At 47.7% G+C, this 20,694-nt stretch overlaps 1 protein-coding gene across 2 annotated transcripts in view; it reads right to left on the reverse strand.

The window, feature by feature from the left end:
• Positions 1-20,121, reverse strand: part of Pou2f3 (POU class 2 homeobox 3) — an 84,779-nt gene extending 64,658 nt beyond the window's left edge. For both annotated transcript variants that reach the window (XM_027411895.2, XM_027411894.2), the window contains exons 1-2: positions 20,094-20,121; positions 13,612-13,680 (exon numbers count right to left, since the gene is read on the reverse strand). In XM_027411895.2, the coding sequence (XP_027267696.1) occupies positions 13,612-13,680; positions 20,094-20,121 (97 nt within the window). The remainder of the gene's footprint in view (positions 1-13,611; positions 13,681-20,093) is intronic.
• Positions 20,122-20,694: the final 573 nt, after the last annotated feature.

Raw genomic sequence — 20,694 nt, forward strand, 5'->3', positions numbered from 1 at the left:
AACTCGGGAAATACCTGAGCATTCATCCAAGGATCAGCTTAGCTTCCCAAACTTCAGCATCACCTCCTACGCCAGACCTCATCTCTACCAAGAAGCTCCCTCAACAGAGTAAGATGGCAGAGGCCACAGTTGAAGGCATTGGTGTTGAATAAGAAGCCAGCATCCTAGTGTACAGACTATAGGTGGTCAAAACAGGACAAAAAGGCACATTGAATTCTTGAGTCCCAGAATTCTAAAGTAGACTCCATTAGGCCAGGGTGGTCATAATACCCAACAGATGAGAAGAAACCAAAGAGTCAAAATGCAGGAGGTATGACTTGTGGGGCAGCTCCTGTTTTTAGTTCCCCTCCCCTCGGCATCTGATGAACACTAGACCAGCATATGAGCTATGCTGTCTGCCAGGCCTGCCCAACACCAGAAATTGGTCCCTGGAGAAGGTCTGCTCTCCCATCTCTGAACCAAGAGAGCTGACACCCAGACTGATGGGCCTCCTGCTTTGCATGGCTTTGGCAGCAATGGGATGTGATTTTTGCCTGGGGAACAATTCTCTGGGTGAGGGAGGTGGAAGCCCAAACCAAGAACTGTTCCAGCAGGATTTTTCACTTCTGCCTGGTAAACAATACAAGGAGCACTCGGCGACTAGACTAGGCCTCTCCCATTTCTGGAAGGTTCTCAGCAGCTCTTTTCCCCAGTATAACCCAGTATAACTTCCAGGGACACTTTAGGAAAATAAATTATGAAAGTAGGCTCTTGGAAAGTTACCCTGTCACACACACACACACACACAGAGAGAGAGAGAGAGAGAGAGAGAGAGAGAGAGAGAGAGAGAGAGAGAGAGAGAGAAAGAGAGAGAGAGAGGCACACACGTACACATGCACACCCTAAATAAGCAAATAAATAATTCTACTGTGAAGTAGAAAGCATGGCCCAATTTTCAAGGTTTTGTCCTGGGAACAAACACGCTGTGAGTGGGCTGAAGGGCCGTTTTCAAAGCTGCTTTACATTGACTGGATTTACTGCAAACGTTCATCACCCTAGCCTTCAATCTCTCTTTGATTTGAAAATGAAAGGTTTGTTGGGCCTGGAGAGATGGCTTAGCACTTAAGAGCACTTCTCTAGATCCTCTAACTAATGATCCTCCCTAGAGGACCCAAGTTCAATCTGAAGCACCTACATCAAGTAGCTCACAACCACCTATGACTCCAGGTCCAGGGGGATCTGACACCTCAGCCTCCAAGGGCACCCGAGTTCACACCCACAAACACATACAGAGGCACATAGGCACAATTGAAAACAATAAAAACAAAGGTTTCTAACGACATTCCTGCCACTTTCTTTTTTTAAGAGGAAATGCCTAGAAGAAACCAAAGGACAACCTTTGAAGCTGCTTGAAGAGCAAGACCCACAAGGACCCAAGATGAACTGTGAGAAGAGTTCTGTCTTAAGAATTAGGAGGTGTGAGGTTCAATTTTCCACAGCTTGCGTATTCCTGGTCCAGTCACAGTGTAGGTGGTGATGAAAAGTTCTACACATGCCCGTAACCATGTACACTGTTCCCAGGGCAGACATCACTAATGAACTTTGGTACCTTTTTCCTTTTCTTTAAAATCAATACCAAGAAGCAGCCACTAAATGGTCAGAATCAGTGCTTCTAACAGAGTTACTCACTGCCTCAGGACTGAATGACCTCAAGTTCCCTTCAGAATCTCAGTGGGTGGACTTGGGGTTTTTCACAATTTAAAATACCCATTTCTCTAGACTAAAGACATGAACAATAGAACTCACAGACTTCAATAGAAATAGCCCATTGAGCTATCTGATGTGTGTTCTCTGTGTGAATGTTCATAAGGTCAAACCTGAAACCTGATGGGTATATGTTATGGGGCAAACCTAGTATCTTAGCACTCTGAAGGTGGAAGCAGGAGGATCAGATGTTCAAGGCCAGCCTTGACTACATAAAGAGTTCAAGGCCAGCCTGGGCTTTGTAAGACCCTATTCTTAAAAAGAAAATGATTCTGAAGTCTACTCACCAGTTCTTTTCTCCCAAAGGTCAGAGCCTGAGGTGATGCCATAGGCACAAAGGAGTTTTGCTGGACCCTGCCAAACAGAAGGACAGCATTCTCCCAGCTTCCCCCTGCAACTTTTCACATCATTCATTGATAAAGGAAATCCATCTCACCACAGTCTTATGATACCTTAGGAAATAAAGTCCCCATTCCTTCTCCATCTGGGATACAGATAGGGATTTCTGGGGCACCCATGCATTGCCCCCTGCCATCTCTTCTTGTTGAAACATTGATGCCAAATTCATTAATAGAAGGGATCCAATTGAGCAAGATGGTCTAAGGCCCAGACAAAAGAGCATCCTGAGCTCAGGAAGGGTCTAGGGTCTCAGTTCTCTGATGCAAGGAAACAGGACCCAGCAATTTAAGATTTCTCATTAAAATCTCCACTCAGAGTCTCCTGACCTTGGAAAATACAGTAAAATATGCCTTCAAAAGCAGTTAAATATGTTGTGAAAGAGACCTCTATTCTAGTCATACTCAATATGCACATATCAATGTAGCATACTAACCATGTTCTTCTTTTTTAATCAGAGAAGACCACAGAGGTATGATGTCTGTCCTCTGTGTGTTCATGATGTCAAACCTGAAACCTGAGGGGCAACAACTGCCTGTAATCCCAGCACTTTGGAGGTTGGAGTGAGAAAAGTCAGGAGTTTAAGGCTCAGCTTGCATACTTAGCAAGTTCTGAGACAGACTTTAAATTCTAGACTTGTCATTTAGAGGTAAGGAAACTAAGTCCTAGAGAAGCTAGTGATTGGCTATCCAAATGCCACTGTATTACTGCCAACTGAAACTTCATTTGGAATGACTGTAGTAACTCAAGTAGGCAAAGAGAAGCTTTAGATTTTCTGGAATTTTAAATAGCATTTAGTCGAGTTGACTCTCCCCTCTCTTAGCACTAGGTGGAAAAGGGCTGTTTCCTCATATCCCTCCTTCTTCTTGCCCCCATTTTCCTGAGAGATGGAAACACACTTGAGCTAGAACCAACACAGTCCTCACAAGGGTATGTGTACACACACACACACACACACACACACACACACTCACACACACACACACACACACACACACACGCTCTGGAGTTCTGGACCACAGACCATCTTGATTAATAGACAGAGTCCATTCTTCTTCTAATAGAGGTGGCCTGATTGGCTATTAGGTCACATGGACACTTTGTCCTCCAGGGATGAATACTAACAAATGACATTATTAACTGGCAAGCATTGTTCTAAGTGTTTTACAAACGAACTTTGATCCTCACAGAAGCTCTAGGAGGTAGATACTATTATTAACCCCATTTTATAGATGAGAAAAAATGAGCAGAAAGCCTTTAAATAATGAGCAATGAGTAGTAAGCCTTTAACTAATGACCCTGAGGTCAGAGTGGGCTGAAGGAGCAGCAGAACCCTTCCTAAGTCATTCATATCATTCAAAGAACCTGGAAAACACTGGGCTGTACACACTATCCCAGTGCCCAAAGCTGACCATGTCTAGAAAGAACTTCAATTTTGCCATTCTTCACCTGAGGCCCAAACACAGCCTCAAAGAGGAGCATTGACTGTTTAGGTAGTGTAGTGTGAAAGATGAGTCCAGAGTTCAGCTGTGCTCTCATCTCCTTGGGCAAACAAACTACAGAGACTGCTTCTTAGACAATAAAAACCCAGACATGACCAGTCCTGAAGCCATCAGTGGAAGGTCAGAACCTAGAACTACATGAGCTGACCTATGAGCTCAGGCCACCAAGAGGGTGCAGGAGGGGATAGAGACCTAGTCTGTCTTCTGGCTGGGTAGTCATAACATCCAAAGGCAAGTTCCTAGGGACTGGGAAGATGGGCTGCTGGGAGTTAGCTAGCATTGGACACGCCTCCCTTTGATAACTTTGAGCCCTTGAGCCAACATTTGCCAGCCAGCTTAACCCCTTTTGTCCAAGCTTCCCTCCTCAAGAAAACCTTAATCAGCCTCATTTGAATTTCAAATGACCTCTCCCTTCTCCCCCTCCCCACCCCAACAGGCTTAGAGGCAGGGATATGGAAATTCACCCAGCAGTATGGAAATCATCACCCTATGCAAATGATGAGCGGGACCCCATTGTCATAGCAACCACCTGGTTTCCTTTCCTCTCTGTACCTCTTCTGGGCTCCTGGGTTTGCCTTTTTCTATTCTCTTCCCAGCTTGAACAAGGGTGGGGAGTGGACAAACCCCACTGCTGCAGGCCTCGTTGAACTGACAACAGACAGGTGGGGCATCCGTACCTGAGGTCACCTGCTGGGTCAGACCTGCCAGGCCACCTGCTCTAGAGCAAACTTGGACCAGGCACACCCAGGCAAGGCCAACCACTGTTTTGTTTGTTTGTTTGTTTTGTTTTGTTTTGTTTTGCTTTTTTGGATAAGCCAAGGATTGGGTAGGTGATTGTGTGGGGGGGAGGGGGTGGGGGGAGGATCTAGATTCTAGGGGATACAGTGAAACACCCCAGTAATGGACTTAGCAGAGAAGGGGTGTGGGGGCTCCATTGTAGCAATGTAGATGAAAGACCTTGCATGGAACCTATATGTAAAATACCATGCAAATGAGCACCTATTATTGTTTGAGTCAACAAGAGTGTTTCACTGGTGCTTTTTGGGAGATGCCCATAGCTCTGTTTCCCAGGCGCCTGCCTTGGCACAAAGGCCTCCTCTCCCTGCCCTTAAAACTCATGACCTCCCACCAGTGAACTCAAAGGTCCCTGGAGAACTCAGGAGGGCACATTGAACTGCTGGTGGCTGAAGTACCTAAATATACAATCTGGCCACCTTAGAGGAAGGTCATACTTTAAACCTTGCTCTGCTCTGCCCTGGACATTTAGACTCACATAAGGGGAAACAGTTTCAGCTAGGATGATTTCATACAGCCTCCCTTACTGGGCGCTAGTGGTGCATGCCTTTAATCCCAACACTCAGGAGGAAGAGGTTGGTGGATCTCTGTGAGTTCAAGGCCAGCCTGGTCTCCAGAGTGAGTGCCAGGATAGGCTCCAAAGCTACACAGAGAAACCCTGTCTCAAAAAAAAAAAAAAATTCATATAGCCCCCCTTTAAGTACACTCAGCTCTGAATCAGTTCCTGTGTCCTCAAACCAGAGGCTGTTGGGAAAAGGAATGGGAGAGAAGCTCGGCCTCCTCATCCCTTTCTGTTCTTGTCCTTGTCAGTGACCCATTCTACAGAAAATGGCTTAGAAATGGGACTCATTAGCAGGTGCTGCCCGAACTCATCTCATCTGCCCCTGCTGCTCCATCTTCATCTGTTTTTTGGGGAGGAGGGTTTGGGTAAAGAATAAAGGCCCAGGATGCTGCAGTGGCCTGGACACACTACTCAGTACCCAATCTCCCTGTGTGATGGAGGCAAGGTGCCATGCATTTCATGAATATACTGATGCCTGTCTCCTACTGGAGCCAACATCACCCACCCATGCCCACCATCTCTGGATCAAGTAAGGGCCATAGGAAGATGTGCCTAGGTTCCAGTGTATCCACTGCTCAAGGGGATCAGAGGCAAGATAAATCCCAGTGTCTGGCTTCCTTCTTTCCAGTATGACAGGAATTGATTTCAGTGTCTGAAGTTCTTACTATATCCCTCATGTACAACCCTTGTGCTGTAGTTTCTTGTTTTGGCTAACTTCAGAGTGGCTTCCATCTCTCCTTATTTCGGGTTTCTATGACAAGAAAATTAGAAGGTAGTGATTCACCACCCAGGCTTGCAACTGTGGCTATGTTTGCTGAATGTCTCAGAAGAGTAGCCTACAGAGCCTGGAACTGCCTATTGCTCTCCAACACTTGGAGAATTGTAGCAAACAGAACAGCCATAGTGGTAGCTCATACCTATGCTCTGAGGACTTCCAGCTATATAGAACTATTCATCTATGGGTTCCCAGCCCAACCTACAGGGGTAGCCAAGGCTTAAACAAGCCATGAGCAACTGGTGATCCTACCTACACCATTGTCTCTTCCTATATTAACAAGAAGCCGAGATAGTTTGGCTTTTCTTTTTCTTTTTTGGTTTTCTGAGATGGGGTTTCTCTGTGTAGTTCTGGCTTTCCCGGAACTTACTCTGTAGACCAGGCTGGCCTCAAACTCACAGAGATTTACCTGCCTCTGCCTGAGTGCTGGGATTAAAGGAGTGTGCCACTACCACCCAGTGGGTTTGGCTTTTCTTAGGGATGGAAAATAAGTGAACAACAAAGAGAATAGGAACTTTCATTAACAGAGGCTCTCATTTTCCAAGGACGGTTTTGAATGTTTGCAAAGAGCATGGGGGCCAGGGCACAGGCAAGAGAGATCCTCTCAGAATCCTAATTATGTGAGGAATGGTGAGGGATGGACCTGAGACAGCTCAGCCCTAGAGACCAACTACACCCTTCTCATTGCTTTATTTTTGCAGATCCCCCCACCCCCATCACCACAGGAAGCTGAAGTCCCAGGCACTTTCCCCATGCCTCTCAATAATAGCACGTTTCCTAATTGCCAATGGTATGATGGATGGTGTTTTTGTGGTGGTGTGTCCTTTTCAAGGTGTGTTCGCACCCACTCTCACTTAGTCATAAGCAGGCAGGACGTGTGTGCACACGCGCTCACACAAGTCTCCTTAGAACAGGTGTCAAGAGGAGCCTCTTTACACACAGTCTCAGAGTCTTACCTGCCCCTCAAGCACCTCTGGGTTTCTCTTGTCCTTCCAGCCTCCGAAAGGTCACTTTACTAGGATAGGAACTGAAAGCTACCCTCATCTCCCACAACTCCTCCCTAGTCCTCCCTGGAACCTCACCTCTTTGTGGCAATCCTCAGCTTAGTTCCCCAGGAACTCGGGAGGGTGGTTATCTGTGTGAGTTCCAGGAAATAGCAGACCCTTCTCCAAGAGGGAATTAGTTGTGGGCATCACTACTCTTCCTCAAAGGCCTGAGGAGACCACTAGTCTCTCAATGCCTCACTGGTTCTCTCCTGGACCGACATGCCCATGATGTTTAAAGACATCCTGGAAGTTCTTTGGGCCACCAGACAACTGCCTCTTCTGGGTGGTTCTAGACTGTAGACAGATGTTAGTCATTCAATCTCATAGATAAGACAGGGATGTCTCAACTGGGAGGAATGAATGACAAAGCCCAGTACCCTCCCTCCCCTCAAGTGTGATGAATACTGGTTCCCAAAGGAGGGGGGAAGCTCTTTCCCTCACTAGCACAATATTCGGCTCCCGACACTGCTCACCAGCAGAAGCAGCTGACCTTTCTGTTTCCCTCTGATCCCCAGTGTGCTGGCTAGTCTTATATCAACTTGCCACAAGCCAGAGTCATCTGAAAGGAGAGAGCCTCAATTGAGAAAAGTTCCCCATAAGATCCAACTGCAAGGCATTTTCTTAATTAGTGCTTGATGGAAGAGGGCACTGGGTTCTAGGTTCTATAAGAAAACAGGACAAGCAAAGCCAAGTGAACAAGCCAGTAAGCAGCACCCCTCTATGGTCTCTGCATCAGCTCCTGCCTCCAGGATCCTGCACTGTTTGAGTTCCTATGCTGACTTCCTTTGATGATGAACAGCAACATGGATGTTTAAGCTGAAATAAAACCTTTCCTCCTCAACTTGCCTTTGTTTTCATCGAAGCATAGAAACCCTAACTAAGACACCCAGCAAACACTCTTTGGCTCCAGGCAGGGCTTTGTGTCTTGGGTTGGATCAATCTTCCTTCCAGTCCTGCAAGACCGACTTTGGTGATTCAGACATCTGCCCTGACGCTGCCACTCCTCTGGTTTTCTGTGGTGGGTGGCCCTTGGTCTTCCCACTAGCATCTATGGGTCACTAGAAAAGTCCAAACTTCAGTCTGTCATGTACGGGGTAAGGGACCTTGGGAATCTCAGCTAATATCCTTTCTCATCCCCAGCTTCAATTTTCCCATCTTCGAAGTGGGATAATGATACCCACTCTCTGCGCCTCTGTTCCAGGATGTGCTCACAGCTCATTAACAGACCCCAGTTATCACTACTATCCACAGCACCAGGAATCTTTGTCCTTCAAGAAAAGCTCCCTGGGGGCAGGGACTCCAGAGCCCAGCATAGGCTGCAAAGTGAAGATCATAGACAATGGTCATGAGACTGCCATCTGGGCCAGAGAATAGGATGGAAGTCCTCACAGAACAAGATGGGAGGCATTAAGAGAAGCAGTGCTGACTGAGGAGACTTGGGAGGAAGGGGCTGTGAGCCAGCACTCAACTCCCTGGGAAACTCACACGCACCTGTGTAACTCATGGGAAAGCACGCTGACAGCGGACTTTACACGTCAGCCTTCCCCATCAGCCTTCCCCATCAGTCTTCCCCACTAGTCTTCCCCAGTGATCTAGCCCAAAGCCTTCCTTTGTAAAGAAGAAACTAAAGGTCCCTGTAGGAATGCTGGCCAAATATGCAGGTAGTTCACGGCAGAGCCAGGACAAGAACCTGGTGGTATCACACAGTGTGAGTTCCAGTCCGGTTTCCAAACAAGTTATTTTCCACTCTCGGCCACAATTTCCTTGTTGGGGAAAATAGGGCTGATCCCATCTATGTTTATTGTAAGACTTCAATGAGACAATGTCCATAAAGCTTTTATATGTGGCCAGCAAGCGGGGGCATATACCTCGTGGCCTTTCCTTCCTTCCTCCTGAAACCTTGGTTTTGCCTTTCCTCTTTTGTGTTTGATCCTACAAGTAATCAGCACGGTCAAAAGCCCAAAGGTCAGCTCCACTCGTGCCAGGGGCTGTCAGGTACAGCCTTAGGGCTTTTGAAACATGGGTAAGGTTATATTTGTGCACTCACACACCCAAATGCACCACATACATGCTTGGTACCCTCAGAAGTCAGAAGAGGGCATCAGATCCTCTAGAACTGAAGTTCCAGATGGTTGTGACCTTCCATGCTGGGAATTGAACCCAAGTCTTCTGGAAGAGCAGAAGTACTCTTAACCACTGTGCCATCTCTCCAGCCCTGAATATATATCGAGACAGGGTTTCTCTGTTTAACTTTGGAGCCTATCCTGGCACTCGCTCAGTAGACCAGGATGGCCTCAAACTCACAGAGATCCATCTGCCTCTACCTCCTGAGTGCTGAGATGAAAGGTGTGTGCCACCAATGCCTGGCCAAGACTATATTTTTATTCAACTGTTTTGCTGAAAAGAGGAGACAAGAGTCTGAGGCAGAAAGCCTGCCTGAAGTACAAGCCAGATGAGCTACATGAGTTTCAGTCCAGCCTGTTTACCTCAAAAACAAATAGACAAACAGACGACAGTTTTGGCTGGCCACATAAGCACTGGGACCTCAATTGGATCCCTGGAACCTCCACAATCAAACATCGTAGCATGCTCTTGTAATCCTAGAGTTGGAACAGAGGTTCAGGCAGAAAGAACCTAGGGATTTGCTAGCTAGCTAGTCTCGACAATCAAGCAAACCAGTGAGAGACCCTATATTAAAACAAGGTGAGTAGTTGCTGAGGTCCTCTGGGTTCCGCGTGCATGCATTTTCAAGTGTACACACATGTCTAGGGGTACAGTTCAGTGGTAGAGTACTTGCTTAGAACACCTGAGAGTCTAGGTTCAAACCCCAAAGCTGCAAAATAAATAAAACACAGTAAAGGTAAAGTAGCAGCAAGGAGAGAGTAATAGGAATTAACAAAAGCCAATTGCTGGCTGTAGAGCAGGAGGTAGGCTTCAGTACCTGCTGTGGGAAGGGAGTTTAGGGGGGGTATGGAGACAGGGGTTCCAGAGTCTCCCATGGTTGCCAGCAAAAGAGAGAAGCTGAGGTCCTGAGCATTTTGTCCTTGGCTGTGCAGAAAAGGGGAAGGATGAGTTGCCTGGCAGGTCTGAGAAAGCTCTCCAAATATTTCCCGCCAACTCAGAGTGGACTGGAGAACTCACTTCCTTTTCCCAAGCTCCCAGCCCTAATGCCCTACGGGTTTCACACAATAGTGTGGGCGCTCTCCAGTATACAGGGGTTTTCTAGGTCATCTTTGCTTACAGTTCCTTTAAAACCAGAGACAAACCACCCATTAACTCATGCCCTGCTGGGGAGGTGAATGTGTCTTTTAAAAATTCAAAGGAAACCATTAAACTAAGTTGGTAACCATTGTAACTGGTAATAAGCTTTCCACACTTAAAAAAAAAAAAAAAAAGAGTCAGAATGACTTTCCAGGAAGTTTGGTTACTTTAATTAGCTACTTATTTTTTTTGCCTTGCCCTTAATTTAGGATCACCTAAACGTTAATTCTACCATTGAGCAAAGCCCTGAAGGTTTGGATGGAAGGGCAGGAAAGCTCTGGAGAGGTGGAAGACACCACAATCTTTCAGGAGTAGTGGACCCACATAAAATCTTTCCTTGATTGGTAAGCAGAGCAAAACCAACTTCTGAGCTGACCCACTTGCTCTGGTGAAGGGGAAAGAGAACCCCAGGCACCTGTGGCCCTTCCTGGTACTAACTGGGATTACAGAATCACAGTGGTGATGGGAACTAGAGAGATGGCTCAGTGGTTAAGTGCCATTGGCGTTCATACTGAGGAACTAGGTTTGGTTCCCAGTACCCAAACTCCAGCTCCAGGGATCTGACATCTTCTTCTGACCTCCAAGGCACCAGGCACTTCAAATTGCACTTTTTGCAACATAAAAAGACAGTGGTAGCTGAGGCATGGTGGCACACACCTTTAACCCCAGCACTCAGTAGACAGTGGCAAGGGGATCTCTATGAGTTCCAGGCCAGCCTGGTCTACACATCCAGTTACAGAACAGCCAGAGAGCTGAAGAGTGAGACCTGGTCTCAAACAAAATGAAAACAACAAGACAGTGGAGATGGAATTTACAGCTCACCTGACTGTCAGCCTACACTCTAAGACAAAATTCATTTTCTCTTGTCACTTTGTGAAATGATCAAATTGGGTAGCTAGTAAGTGGTTCTGTTTGTAGCCTTAGGTGGAGGGAGAGGCAGGAACTCAGTATGTAGCCCAGGCTGGCCTGGAACTCTCCAACTGTTGATCCCCTCATCTCAGCCTCTGAGTGTTGGTTACAGAAAAGCAGAATCCTGCCTGTTGTGTTTGCCAGCTTTTTTTATCCCAGGTCTATTCGATTTGAAACCATGTCCTTCAAGAGGCAAAGAGTCAGGTGAGGTTGGCAGCATGTCAGGATGGACTCTGCAGTCCTAATTTATCCCTGGATTCCCTCTCCCTTAATTCTCTTAGTACATAATTCCCACAGTCCCATATAGGAGATTAGAATTTTCCAAGCAACACAGCACATGGACTTCCTGGCCTCCTCCTACGGGTGAAGCCTCACCTTCCTGGCTCATTGTCAGGGTTCCGGTGTCTCATTCTGACTCTTCACACTGATCCCCAACTAGGTCAAGATAACTAATAGCAAAGCCCAGTTCTGTGTGGGCACTGCCCAACTATATCCAGGCCAATGGAGCCTGGGGGAACAGAGTTGGTTCCAGGAAAGGGACAGTTTCTCTACAGTCACTGCTCTGGTCTCCATTTTCTTCCAAGATAAAACATTAGTACAGGTACAGCCTCCAGCAACCTTCAGCAGAGCTCACCTCAGCTCCTTGAGATGGAAGGAAATTAAGAACTATAACCCTTCTCTACTAACCTTAGTAACACATATAACACCAACAAACTGACCAAAGTCAGGCTTGATGATGAAATAGACCTGTAATCCTCAGCTGAAGCTGAGCAAGAGGACTATAAATTGGGGGCTAGCCTGGGCTACAGAGCAAGTTCAAGGACAACTTAGCAAAACACTGTGTAAAAAATAAATAATAACAATAAACAAGGCTAGGATTGTAGCTCAGTGGTAGAGTGCTTGGTTACTATGCTTAAGTACCTAACTTCAATCACCAGTATGGTGGGGTAGATGGCACCCTGAAATGGGTTCAACCAGTCCACACTCTTTAGTCCCGCTGTTCAGTGCAAAGCATTGCTACCCAAACTGTTTCAATGTTAAACTGAAGGGCTAAAAAATCTGTAGCAAGGGTATTCCCCACAATCCCTCCACTATCCTGTCTCTCTTTTAGCTTCAAGAACTAGAATGTTCCAGGACAGTTGAAAGATTTTAGTTTTAGAGGACATCAATTCTCTTCCCCTTCTCACTTCTGTGCCTCTAATGATGCATGCAGATGAAACACTAATTGGGGTCTTGTTGGGAGGCGATTAAAATTATCTTTCTAGTTATCTTTCTTCAAGTTCTTTTTAATTACACTGCATTTTCAAATCAAGGCTTGGGCTATGGTGGAAACAAGAGAGAAGAAAGAAACATCTCAATTCTTTCCTGTCTCCTTTCTTTTCTTCACAAGGTAAAATCATGTCTAGGCACCAATCCTTCTCAAAGCTCACATACCAGCTACACACACACACACACACACACACACGCACGCACGCACGCACGCACGCACGCACGCACGCACGCACGCACGCACGCACGTGCCATTCAGAAGGCCAACACTTGTACACCGGTCATTTGCTTAGTTCTTTATGAAAGACTGTTAAGAACCTCAGATGGAAGCTGGGTGTGGTGGCGCACGCCTTCGCTCCCAGCACTCAAAAGGAGAGACAGGCAGATCTCTGTAAATTCCAGGCCAGCCTGGTCTACAGAGGTAGTTCTAAGACAGCCAGGGCTACAAAGAGAAACCCTGTCTCAAAAAACCAACCAAACAGAAAAAGAACCAGGGATGGAAGACCCTGGTCTGCATCTACCAAAGACAGGTTCTCTCCAGAGCTGGCAATACAACCTGTTGTTTCTGTGCTAGAACAGTACATCAAGGCATGAATCACAGCCCAGTGAGATGCCTCAGTGCATAAAAATGCCTGCAGTGCAAGCCTCAGGACCTGAGTTCCATGCCCAGAACCCAAATAAAGGCAGAAGAAATTCTGGAAAGAAATTCTGACCAACACTCATGCAAACATGCCATGTGTGAACCCATGCATGCATATTATACACACATAATAATAATAATAAAATAAATAAAGTCTCTTTTTTATGAAACATATACTAGCTTTCCAGGTGGTTGAGGATCTCAAGTTTGAGGCTAAACTGAGCTACATAGTGAGTTTAAGACCAGCCTGGGCAATTTAGCAAAACTCAAAACAAAATAAAAGAGCTGGAGTATGGCTCAGTGGTAGAGGATTTGCCTAGCATGGCAAAGCTCTGGATTTAATGTGTTTGTGCATGCACACATGAGCTCAATCGCACACGCACTCACACACAGGTCACAGTGGTAGAATGCCGCTTGCCTAGCATGTGCAAAGCCCTGGGTTTGATGTCCAGCACCTTCAAGAGTGACTCTTCCCTGATAAATTTTTGTCCTTTGTTCCCAAGGCTCTGGCTCCTTCCTGCCCTGGTTCCAGAGGCTTGTTCTATCAAAGTGTATATCTATTATTCTAAGGCCCCAGACTCATGCCCTGGTATCTCCTGAGAAGAACCTCAGGGTCCAAGAATCAGCTTTGGGATCTGAAATGCTGAGCAAAAAGAGACACCACATGCTGGCAGTGTCTCCTAACCATTTATGCCCAGAAGAGAATGCCTTACCTGACTCCACCTGGCTGAAAGTGCTGCGGGCATCCGTTGAATCTGCAACATCCCCACTCATCTTGATCTCTGCAGGGAAAAAAAACACTGATTTTAGTAACAGGTCACCATTTTTCTTGCTGTGACATTATGTGGCTTTAACAAAACAGCAAAGATGAATGTGTAATTACCACAACCATCAGACTTTCAAATTTCTGATTCCCGAACACACAGCCATTAGAATATTCATAAGCTTGGAGGTACAAATCCCCTTCTCCTGGACCAGTTTCCTAGCCCGAACTTTCCTCCATCTCTCCACAACTACTGCAGGGTTTCCCACCTCTGCATCATCCATCACCACCCTCTCACCATTTGGACCCAGTGGCTAAAATTTAACAAGAATAAGGATGCGGGGGTGGGGGGTGGCTGCTTATCCCCACCCTTAATTTCTTTTGGAATTAATTGGGGGAATGTATCCTCTTAAAATTTCATAGAAATCCAGGTGTAGCAGCATGTGCCTATAAACCCAGTAATCAGGAGGCTAGGTCAAGAGGACTATAACTTCCAGGCCAGCCTTGAACTTAGAGAGGAAGGTTTTGTCTCAAAAAATTATAAAATAATGATAACTACAAATCAAACAATACTCTTTCATTCCCCATTCTATATATATAACAAGGCTACCCTAGAAGGTAAGCATACTTTAACCAAAGTTTGTCCCTCTTACCTTTCTGTCCCCAATACTGCTGCCTGTCTGTTCTCAGAAGTGTACTGCTTGGGGAATCGAATACTACCTCCTTGCCACCCTTCTCAGAGATCTTGCCCTTTGAGGCTCCTTCCTGTCTCTCTTATTCCTCCAAACTGCTCAGGTGAGAAAGCAAATCTGCTCAGGGTCCTATGTCAGCCCCGGAGTGATGCTGCTGTGGCCTCTCCACTCTGCCCCATTGCAATAAATTAAACATTTACCCATAACAGATAGCTGCCACCACCTAAGAGGCCCTAAACCTCCTCCCTGGTCAGCTGAGGGAAAGAAAGAAGCAACTTTGAACTTGCTCTCTCAGCTCCTCTCCTTATTAAACTATCCAAATCCTGCTGTTTAAGACAGAATATTTTATTCAAATGTATGACCCCCCCCCCCCATCGCACCCTCTTCTCTGGGGCAGCACTTTAACTCTTAGAAACCAGATAAAGTCTTGGTGAGTTAATTTGCATATGAGGCTCCTCAGCCAATCCCAGCCAAGGAGGCAGCCTTAATTTGCATCAGGTAATCAGGCAGTTGGCACTGTAGACATCCGAGGTCTGGAGATGATCAGGATGAGGGAAAAAAGTGGACCTCTGCCCCAGGAAAAGAAGAGAGAAAGGACTGCCCCTTTCTTTTTGGTATGGCACTAATGTGTATAGCTCTTAAATATATTTACAGTTCTGTAATGAAGTGACTGTGGTGCCAGGCAAAGCAGAAATGCAGACTCCAGCAAATGAGCCAGAAGTAGAGGAAGAAATAAGGAATCCCTCTGATTTTGGGGGCACTGCTTATGGAAGGAATATAACCGGCTATGCAGTGAGAGCTCTGTAGGGCCTTCTTAGATAGGAACACCCACTCTGCTCTGCATCTGGGAGGCTTTCCTTGAACCTTAGCCTTTCCTGCTGCAGATGCTAATTTTCAGACAGTATGTGCATGTGAGTACAGAAGTAGTGGGGACTCTGCACTATTCATTTGCCACTGCTTCACTTTGTCCCAGTTTGGAGCTGGGTAATGCCTAACATCCATCTGTACCCCACATTCCACCATGGGGATTCCTCTGTAGTGCAGAGAAAATGCCCCAAACCAGAGCCTGCTGGGAAGGTACAAGAGGGAAAGTCTCTCTCTCTGCTGGCTTTGAACCTGCCTTGGCAGAGATGGGATTCAGGACCTCAGAGCATGGGTTTGGCAGCAGACAAACTAGAGTGTAATCCGATGCCACCATTAAGTAGCCAGAGGATCCTAGCTACAAATGACAATGTGAATTTTCTCACCCAGAACTAGGGATGATGAATGCACCTCCCAGAGGCATGGACAAGATTAAATGAAATGATAAATGGAAATAAAGTGAGTGCCTACTAAATGCCATTGGCTTAGATGTACGGAGTTCCAATCCCCTCTTGCATCCTGGTCGTGTCCCTTCCTTAGCCCTTCCTGATTCCCCAGGACACTTGTGGCTTTCAGTCTTGCACCTCTATAACTGTCCTTCCCCAAGGAAGCCATTACAATTATCCAGATTCCACCTTCAGAGGAAAACTGCTCACAGGGGCAGGAAAAGCTTGAGAGACAGTGAAAACACAATGGCAATCAGAGTTCTCAAATCAACATTTAAACAGATAACTTGATATGTGTGTTACTTAAAATAGAACTATGGTCGTATTCCTGCTCCATTGAGACATTCCCAGAGCTCTCCTTATTTTGAGGCAGGGTTTCAATGTTGCCCAGGCTAGCCTTGAGAACTTGAACTTGCGGTCTTGCTGTTTTAGCCTCCCAGGACTAGCTGGGAATACACACCTATACCATGAGGATGACTTAAACAGGTAGCTGAGGTGAAACTTATTTTGTTGCTCATCATCCCAACTTTCTTCTAACACCCATTTCCTCCATCACTGTAAACCAAGAAGCCTTCTCACTTGTCCTTTAAATAAACTTAAGCTTAGACCTAATTGTGTCTAAAAGCTATTTCTAAAGACTTCCAAGGCTCCTCATGCTGCTTTGACCTAGTGACAGCTTGACTCTCCAGGCAGGGGGTGCGGCTTCTTGAGGGGCAGAGTGAGATAACCTGGAAACCTTCTCCTTCCCTCCCTCAGTCCCCAGCATGTTCAGATGCTAAGAACCTGTTCTTGTTGGGTAGGAGGCTGATGCTGATGGGTGGGACGAACCCTTGGGTCTCAGCCTAAAAATGGGCCAACACCGAAACTCCCTGAGACGCTGGCAGTAACCCTTCACCTGTCGGACAGCACTGCCAGGGGTGAGTGAGAGAGGTGTGGGGTGGGGCCAACTAGGCTGTGTTCTTATCTTAGTCTGTCTGAGTCGGCTCTCTGCCACCCTCCCTTCCCTGAGGAGGCTCAGCTGCTGAGTATAAGAGCCTAGATACCTCATGCAGACCCCAATCTGCCTCATCTAGCACCATCATAGAGTGAAGATGGCCTGGCTTTCCTATGGCCTGGTCAAAAGTAGTTCTCCCAATAGATATCTGGAAACACAAGCAACCCAAGGCAGTGCTGTCTCCAGGCTGAGTGTCTTCCTGGGTCCAGGCTATTCTGAGCAAACAGGAGCCCTACCCCTCTCTCCTTTTGTCCCTATTCCTGTCCTAGGAGGGGACTAGACCTGTGTCTTGGTTCTTTCCTCAAACACTTGCTTCTGTGGGTCCCTCTGCAAGGGGACTTCCTGGGACCCTTCAGTGCCACTCCCGGGCCAGCCAAGGATCCAACTCTTCAGGTGTAAACATTTTTCTTCTCCCTCTATCTGATAGGTCTTTTATCCCATGGCATTCCTGAGCTCCATCTAGCATGGGTCTGGGGCGCTCAGCCTCCCTTCCCTAGCTGACAGTGAGAAACAGAAAAACCTGCAAGGCCAGACACTGCTCTGACTGACTACACCACCTCTGTCCCTTCTTAGCTGACTCAGTACTGGAAGCCCTTCTCTACCTGAGAACTCCTGTGTTACTTGTTCAGATCTCCAGGCTTCACGGTGAAAAGCTCTGTAAGAACACAGAGTGGAGGCTGTGACAGACCTGAACCAGAGTTTGTCCCCAAGCCATCAGAGCAAGAACACAGAGCAGATTCAAGGAGCCACACAGCCATGGAGCCCTCCAAATGGGGACCCAGGAGAAAACTATATCCAGGTTTGTGGACTGCTATCATCTTCCTTCCACACTGATACTACTCCAGGAAACCAACCAGGAACCATCCCTAAGGATTTGGGGTTAGTTATTCTAGAGGCCACATCAGAATATGGGATTACTATGGAGGGACTAAAATACACCAGGTTTCTAAAATAAAGAGAACCCTAGGCTAAAAGACCCACCCGGGCAAGTAGACTATAATGACTCAATGCAAAGAAAGGAGGGGATCCCTCCCTCCATACACACAGCTGAAATGCCCTACAGTGACCTCAAAAGCCTGGCATAGTGGCTTATGCCTGTAATCCAAGAATTGGAGAAGCTGAGGCAGGGGGATTAATTTGAGTTTGAGATAAGCCTGAGCTATATAGCAAAACCTTGTCATAAATAACAATGAAGACCATAAGCTGAGAAAGCAAGCACAGCATAGCACAGTTTCAAACCCAGAGAACCTTTGTTTATGCCAATGAACAGTGAGCACATACCACAGAGGGGCCAGGACATCATGAGTGACATAAAGGAAGATAAAAACCCTGGGGGAGCTGGTGAAAGACTGGCAGGGAGGCCTTACAGACAATTGGAGAGGTAAATCAGGCAATGCACACAAAGGTAGGTGAACCCCCATCCTGAGGAAGCACCCCTCCTTGGGTTCAGCACACTCTGCTCACAGCAATGTAGAGCAGAGGAGCTTGTATGGGATCTCTGAGCAGCATCAACCAGGGGCTAGCATGGGTGGACAGCTTGGCCTTCTCTTCCCAACCTCTCCTCTCCTGCTCTCTACCAGGTCCACCCAGTTCCCAGGCTACTACCACCCTGCCACGATCCAGCTGTTTCACCTCCTCCCACTTCCCCAGGCAGAAGCCTCCAGTAGACAGGGAGGTGGAAACCCCCCAGGAAGTCCCTGATCTTGGTTCTAAAGAACTCCCCACTTCCTACTGAGCTACCTTTGAGCTACAAGACTAATTCCCATTTGAACGCTGGCCTTCCTGATAGGAAATGAGGGATGAAATGCCTACCCAGAGGCCTTGTCCTCAGCTACTTTCAGTTCCACTGTAGTGCTTTAGATCTAAAAACTTTGCTCAGACACTGGATGACACCCAGTTGGATGGCTCCTTCAGCCTCACCTAGTCCTTCCTGGCAAATCCTGGGGCACCAGCCACTGGGTGCCAACATCTCTCCACCAGCTAATCTTGCACTTAGCCCTGCTGGGAAGGAGATGCAGTGGAACTAGGCATCATGGGCCCCTTGTGCCCCCACTGAGACCTGTTTCCAGGAATGGTCGGGAGAAGGGAAGATCTAGCTTGTTTTGCTTTGTGGGGTGGATCAAAAGATCTGTTTTCAGTGCTGGAGAGATGGCTCAGCAGTTAAGAGCAGTGGTTGCTCTTCTGGAGGACCTGGGTTCAATTCCCAGTAACCACAACTGTTTGTTGTTCCAGTTCTAGGGGGATCTGACACCCTGACAAAGACATGAAGGCAAGCAAAACACTAATGCATATAAAATAAAAAAATTTTTAAAGATCTGCTTTCTTCCTCCTCCTCCCCACCTCCCTACTCTTCTAGTACAATTAACACAATCTCTGCAGCAACCCTGAAGTCCTAAAGAAAAATTACTTGGTCCCTGCACTGTGTGTGAGAAGTAAGGTGCTAGACTTTGAGTAGTTAAATTAGGTCCAGCTTTTTTCAGTGTGATTCCGTTCCTTGTTCAACACCCCAGACAGCTAACCAGAACATCAGCCCTCCCCACCTCAACCCACATCACCAAGTCCAACCCTTTAGCTCAGTAGCATCCTTAGCCTAGCTGTGGATGGAAGGATCAGAGAGTGAATGGTGTCCGGGTCTCTCCACACCCACCTCTCATTTGTCCATTCCTGGCTTTCCCATTTCCTGGGCTCCTATCCCTCAGGAAAGGAGGTCATGGGATACTGGGCTCAGATGTGCCTGTCACCATCCCCTCTGGGACGCAGGCCCTCTGTGCACTGAGCCATAGCACAGACACGTGCAAACGCATCTGGAATACGTGTGGTCCAAGACTCATTAGGTTCCTTGGGGTTTGCTCCACCAATTCTCCCAACACACATGGAGGACAGTCAGACACTCCTGACACAAACACATGCTTGCACAAGCCCTAATCAATGAAGGATCCCGTGGCATGGTGTGTGCCCCAGGTGCGCCTTTGGATTTGCTCCGCCCTACTCACTTCCCCTAGGCACTCCCCCCATGCCCACTTTGCCTGCATTTCACACAGGTGCCGGGACACCAAACATGCAGCATGTGGATACACGTATGCACTCCCAGGTCCACACCCTAGCTGAGTGAGTGAACCACCCATCTCCTGCAACCTCCTGAGACTCCAGTACTTCAGCACACCCAAGTCCCACGCACTGTCTAATTCCCCAGATCTGGGGCTTCAGGAACTTCATGCCCTTCTTCGTTGTTCTCCAAGGTTTCATACACCAAACTTGCCTCTTTTACCTCCAACACCTACCTATCCTCGCCCCGAAGGACCCGCTATCCACATCGCCCTCTCCTGGCCGCCGGGGAGTTAGCCCCCACAGCCCCTCGCGCGGTGCAATGGTGTCCTCGTCCTTGGTCCCTTCCCACGAGCAGTGACACCTGTCGGAGCTCATTCCCTACGCCCCTCACCTGAGTGCATGGGCTCCAGATTCACCATCCTGCCCCAGGTGGGGCCAAAGCCAGCGCCCCCCCAGGTCCCTCGCGGCTGCCCCAGCCTGGTACCCGAAGAAGCCAGGGTCTCCTTCCTCCCGCCCTCTGCCGCCTCAGCTGCCGCCACTGCGGGAGCCGCTGCCACCTCAGTCGCGCGCGCTCCGCTGCTCCGGCTGGGGAAGCACTCCGCGTTCAGGCTTAGCACACTCCCCAGGTGAGCACGCGGCGAGGGGCGGGGGCCTCGGCCACGCCCCCTGGCAGGGCCCCTGCGCTTGGCCCTGGGCCCATGCAAAACAGCGATTTGCATACATGGAGCTGGGGGCCGGGAGAGAGATGTCGAGGTGCTGCTATGCGGCCGGCCGGGGCGGGTTCCGACCCCGAGGAACACCTGTCTTTTGAGACCCCGCCTGGCAGTCCCTCCCCATCACGCCCTCAGCACCTCACACTCCTAGGGTAACTTGCCCTTTTGGGGAACCCCAGGCTTTTGCCTGGTTGGGCTCAAGAAAAGTAAGCAGTGCTACGGAGAACCCGGAAGAGTTTGGAGAAGCCAAGGGATGCTTATAATCCTCGAATGGTCTTA

This window comes from Cricetulus griseus, chromosome 4 (assembly GCF_003668045.3).
Source record: "Cricetulus griseus strain 17A/GY chromosome 4, alternate assembly CriGri-PICRH-1.0, whole genome shotgun sequence".
Lineage (NCBI taxonomy): Eukaryota > Metazoa > Chordata > Mammalia > Rodentia > Cricetidae > Cricetulus > Cricetulus griseus.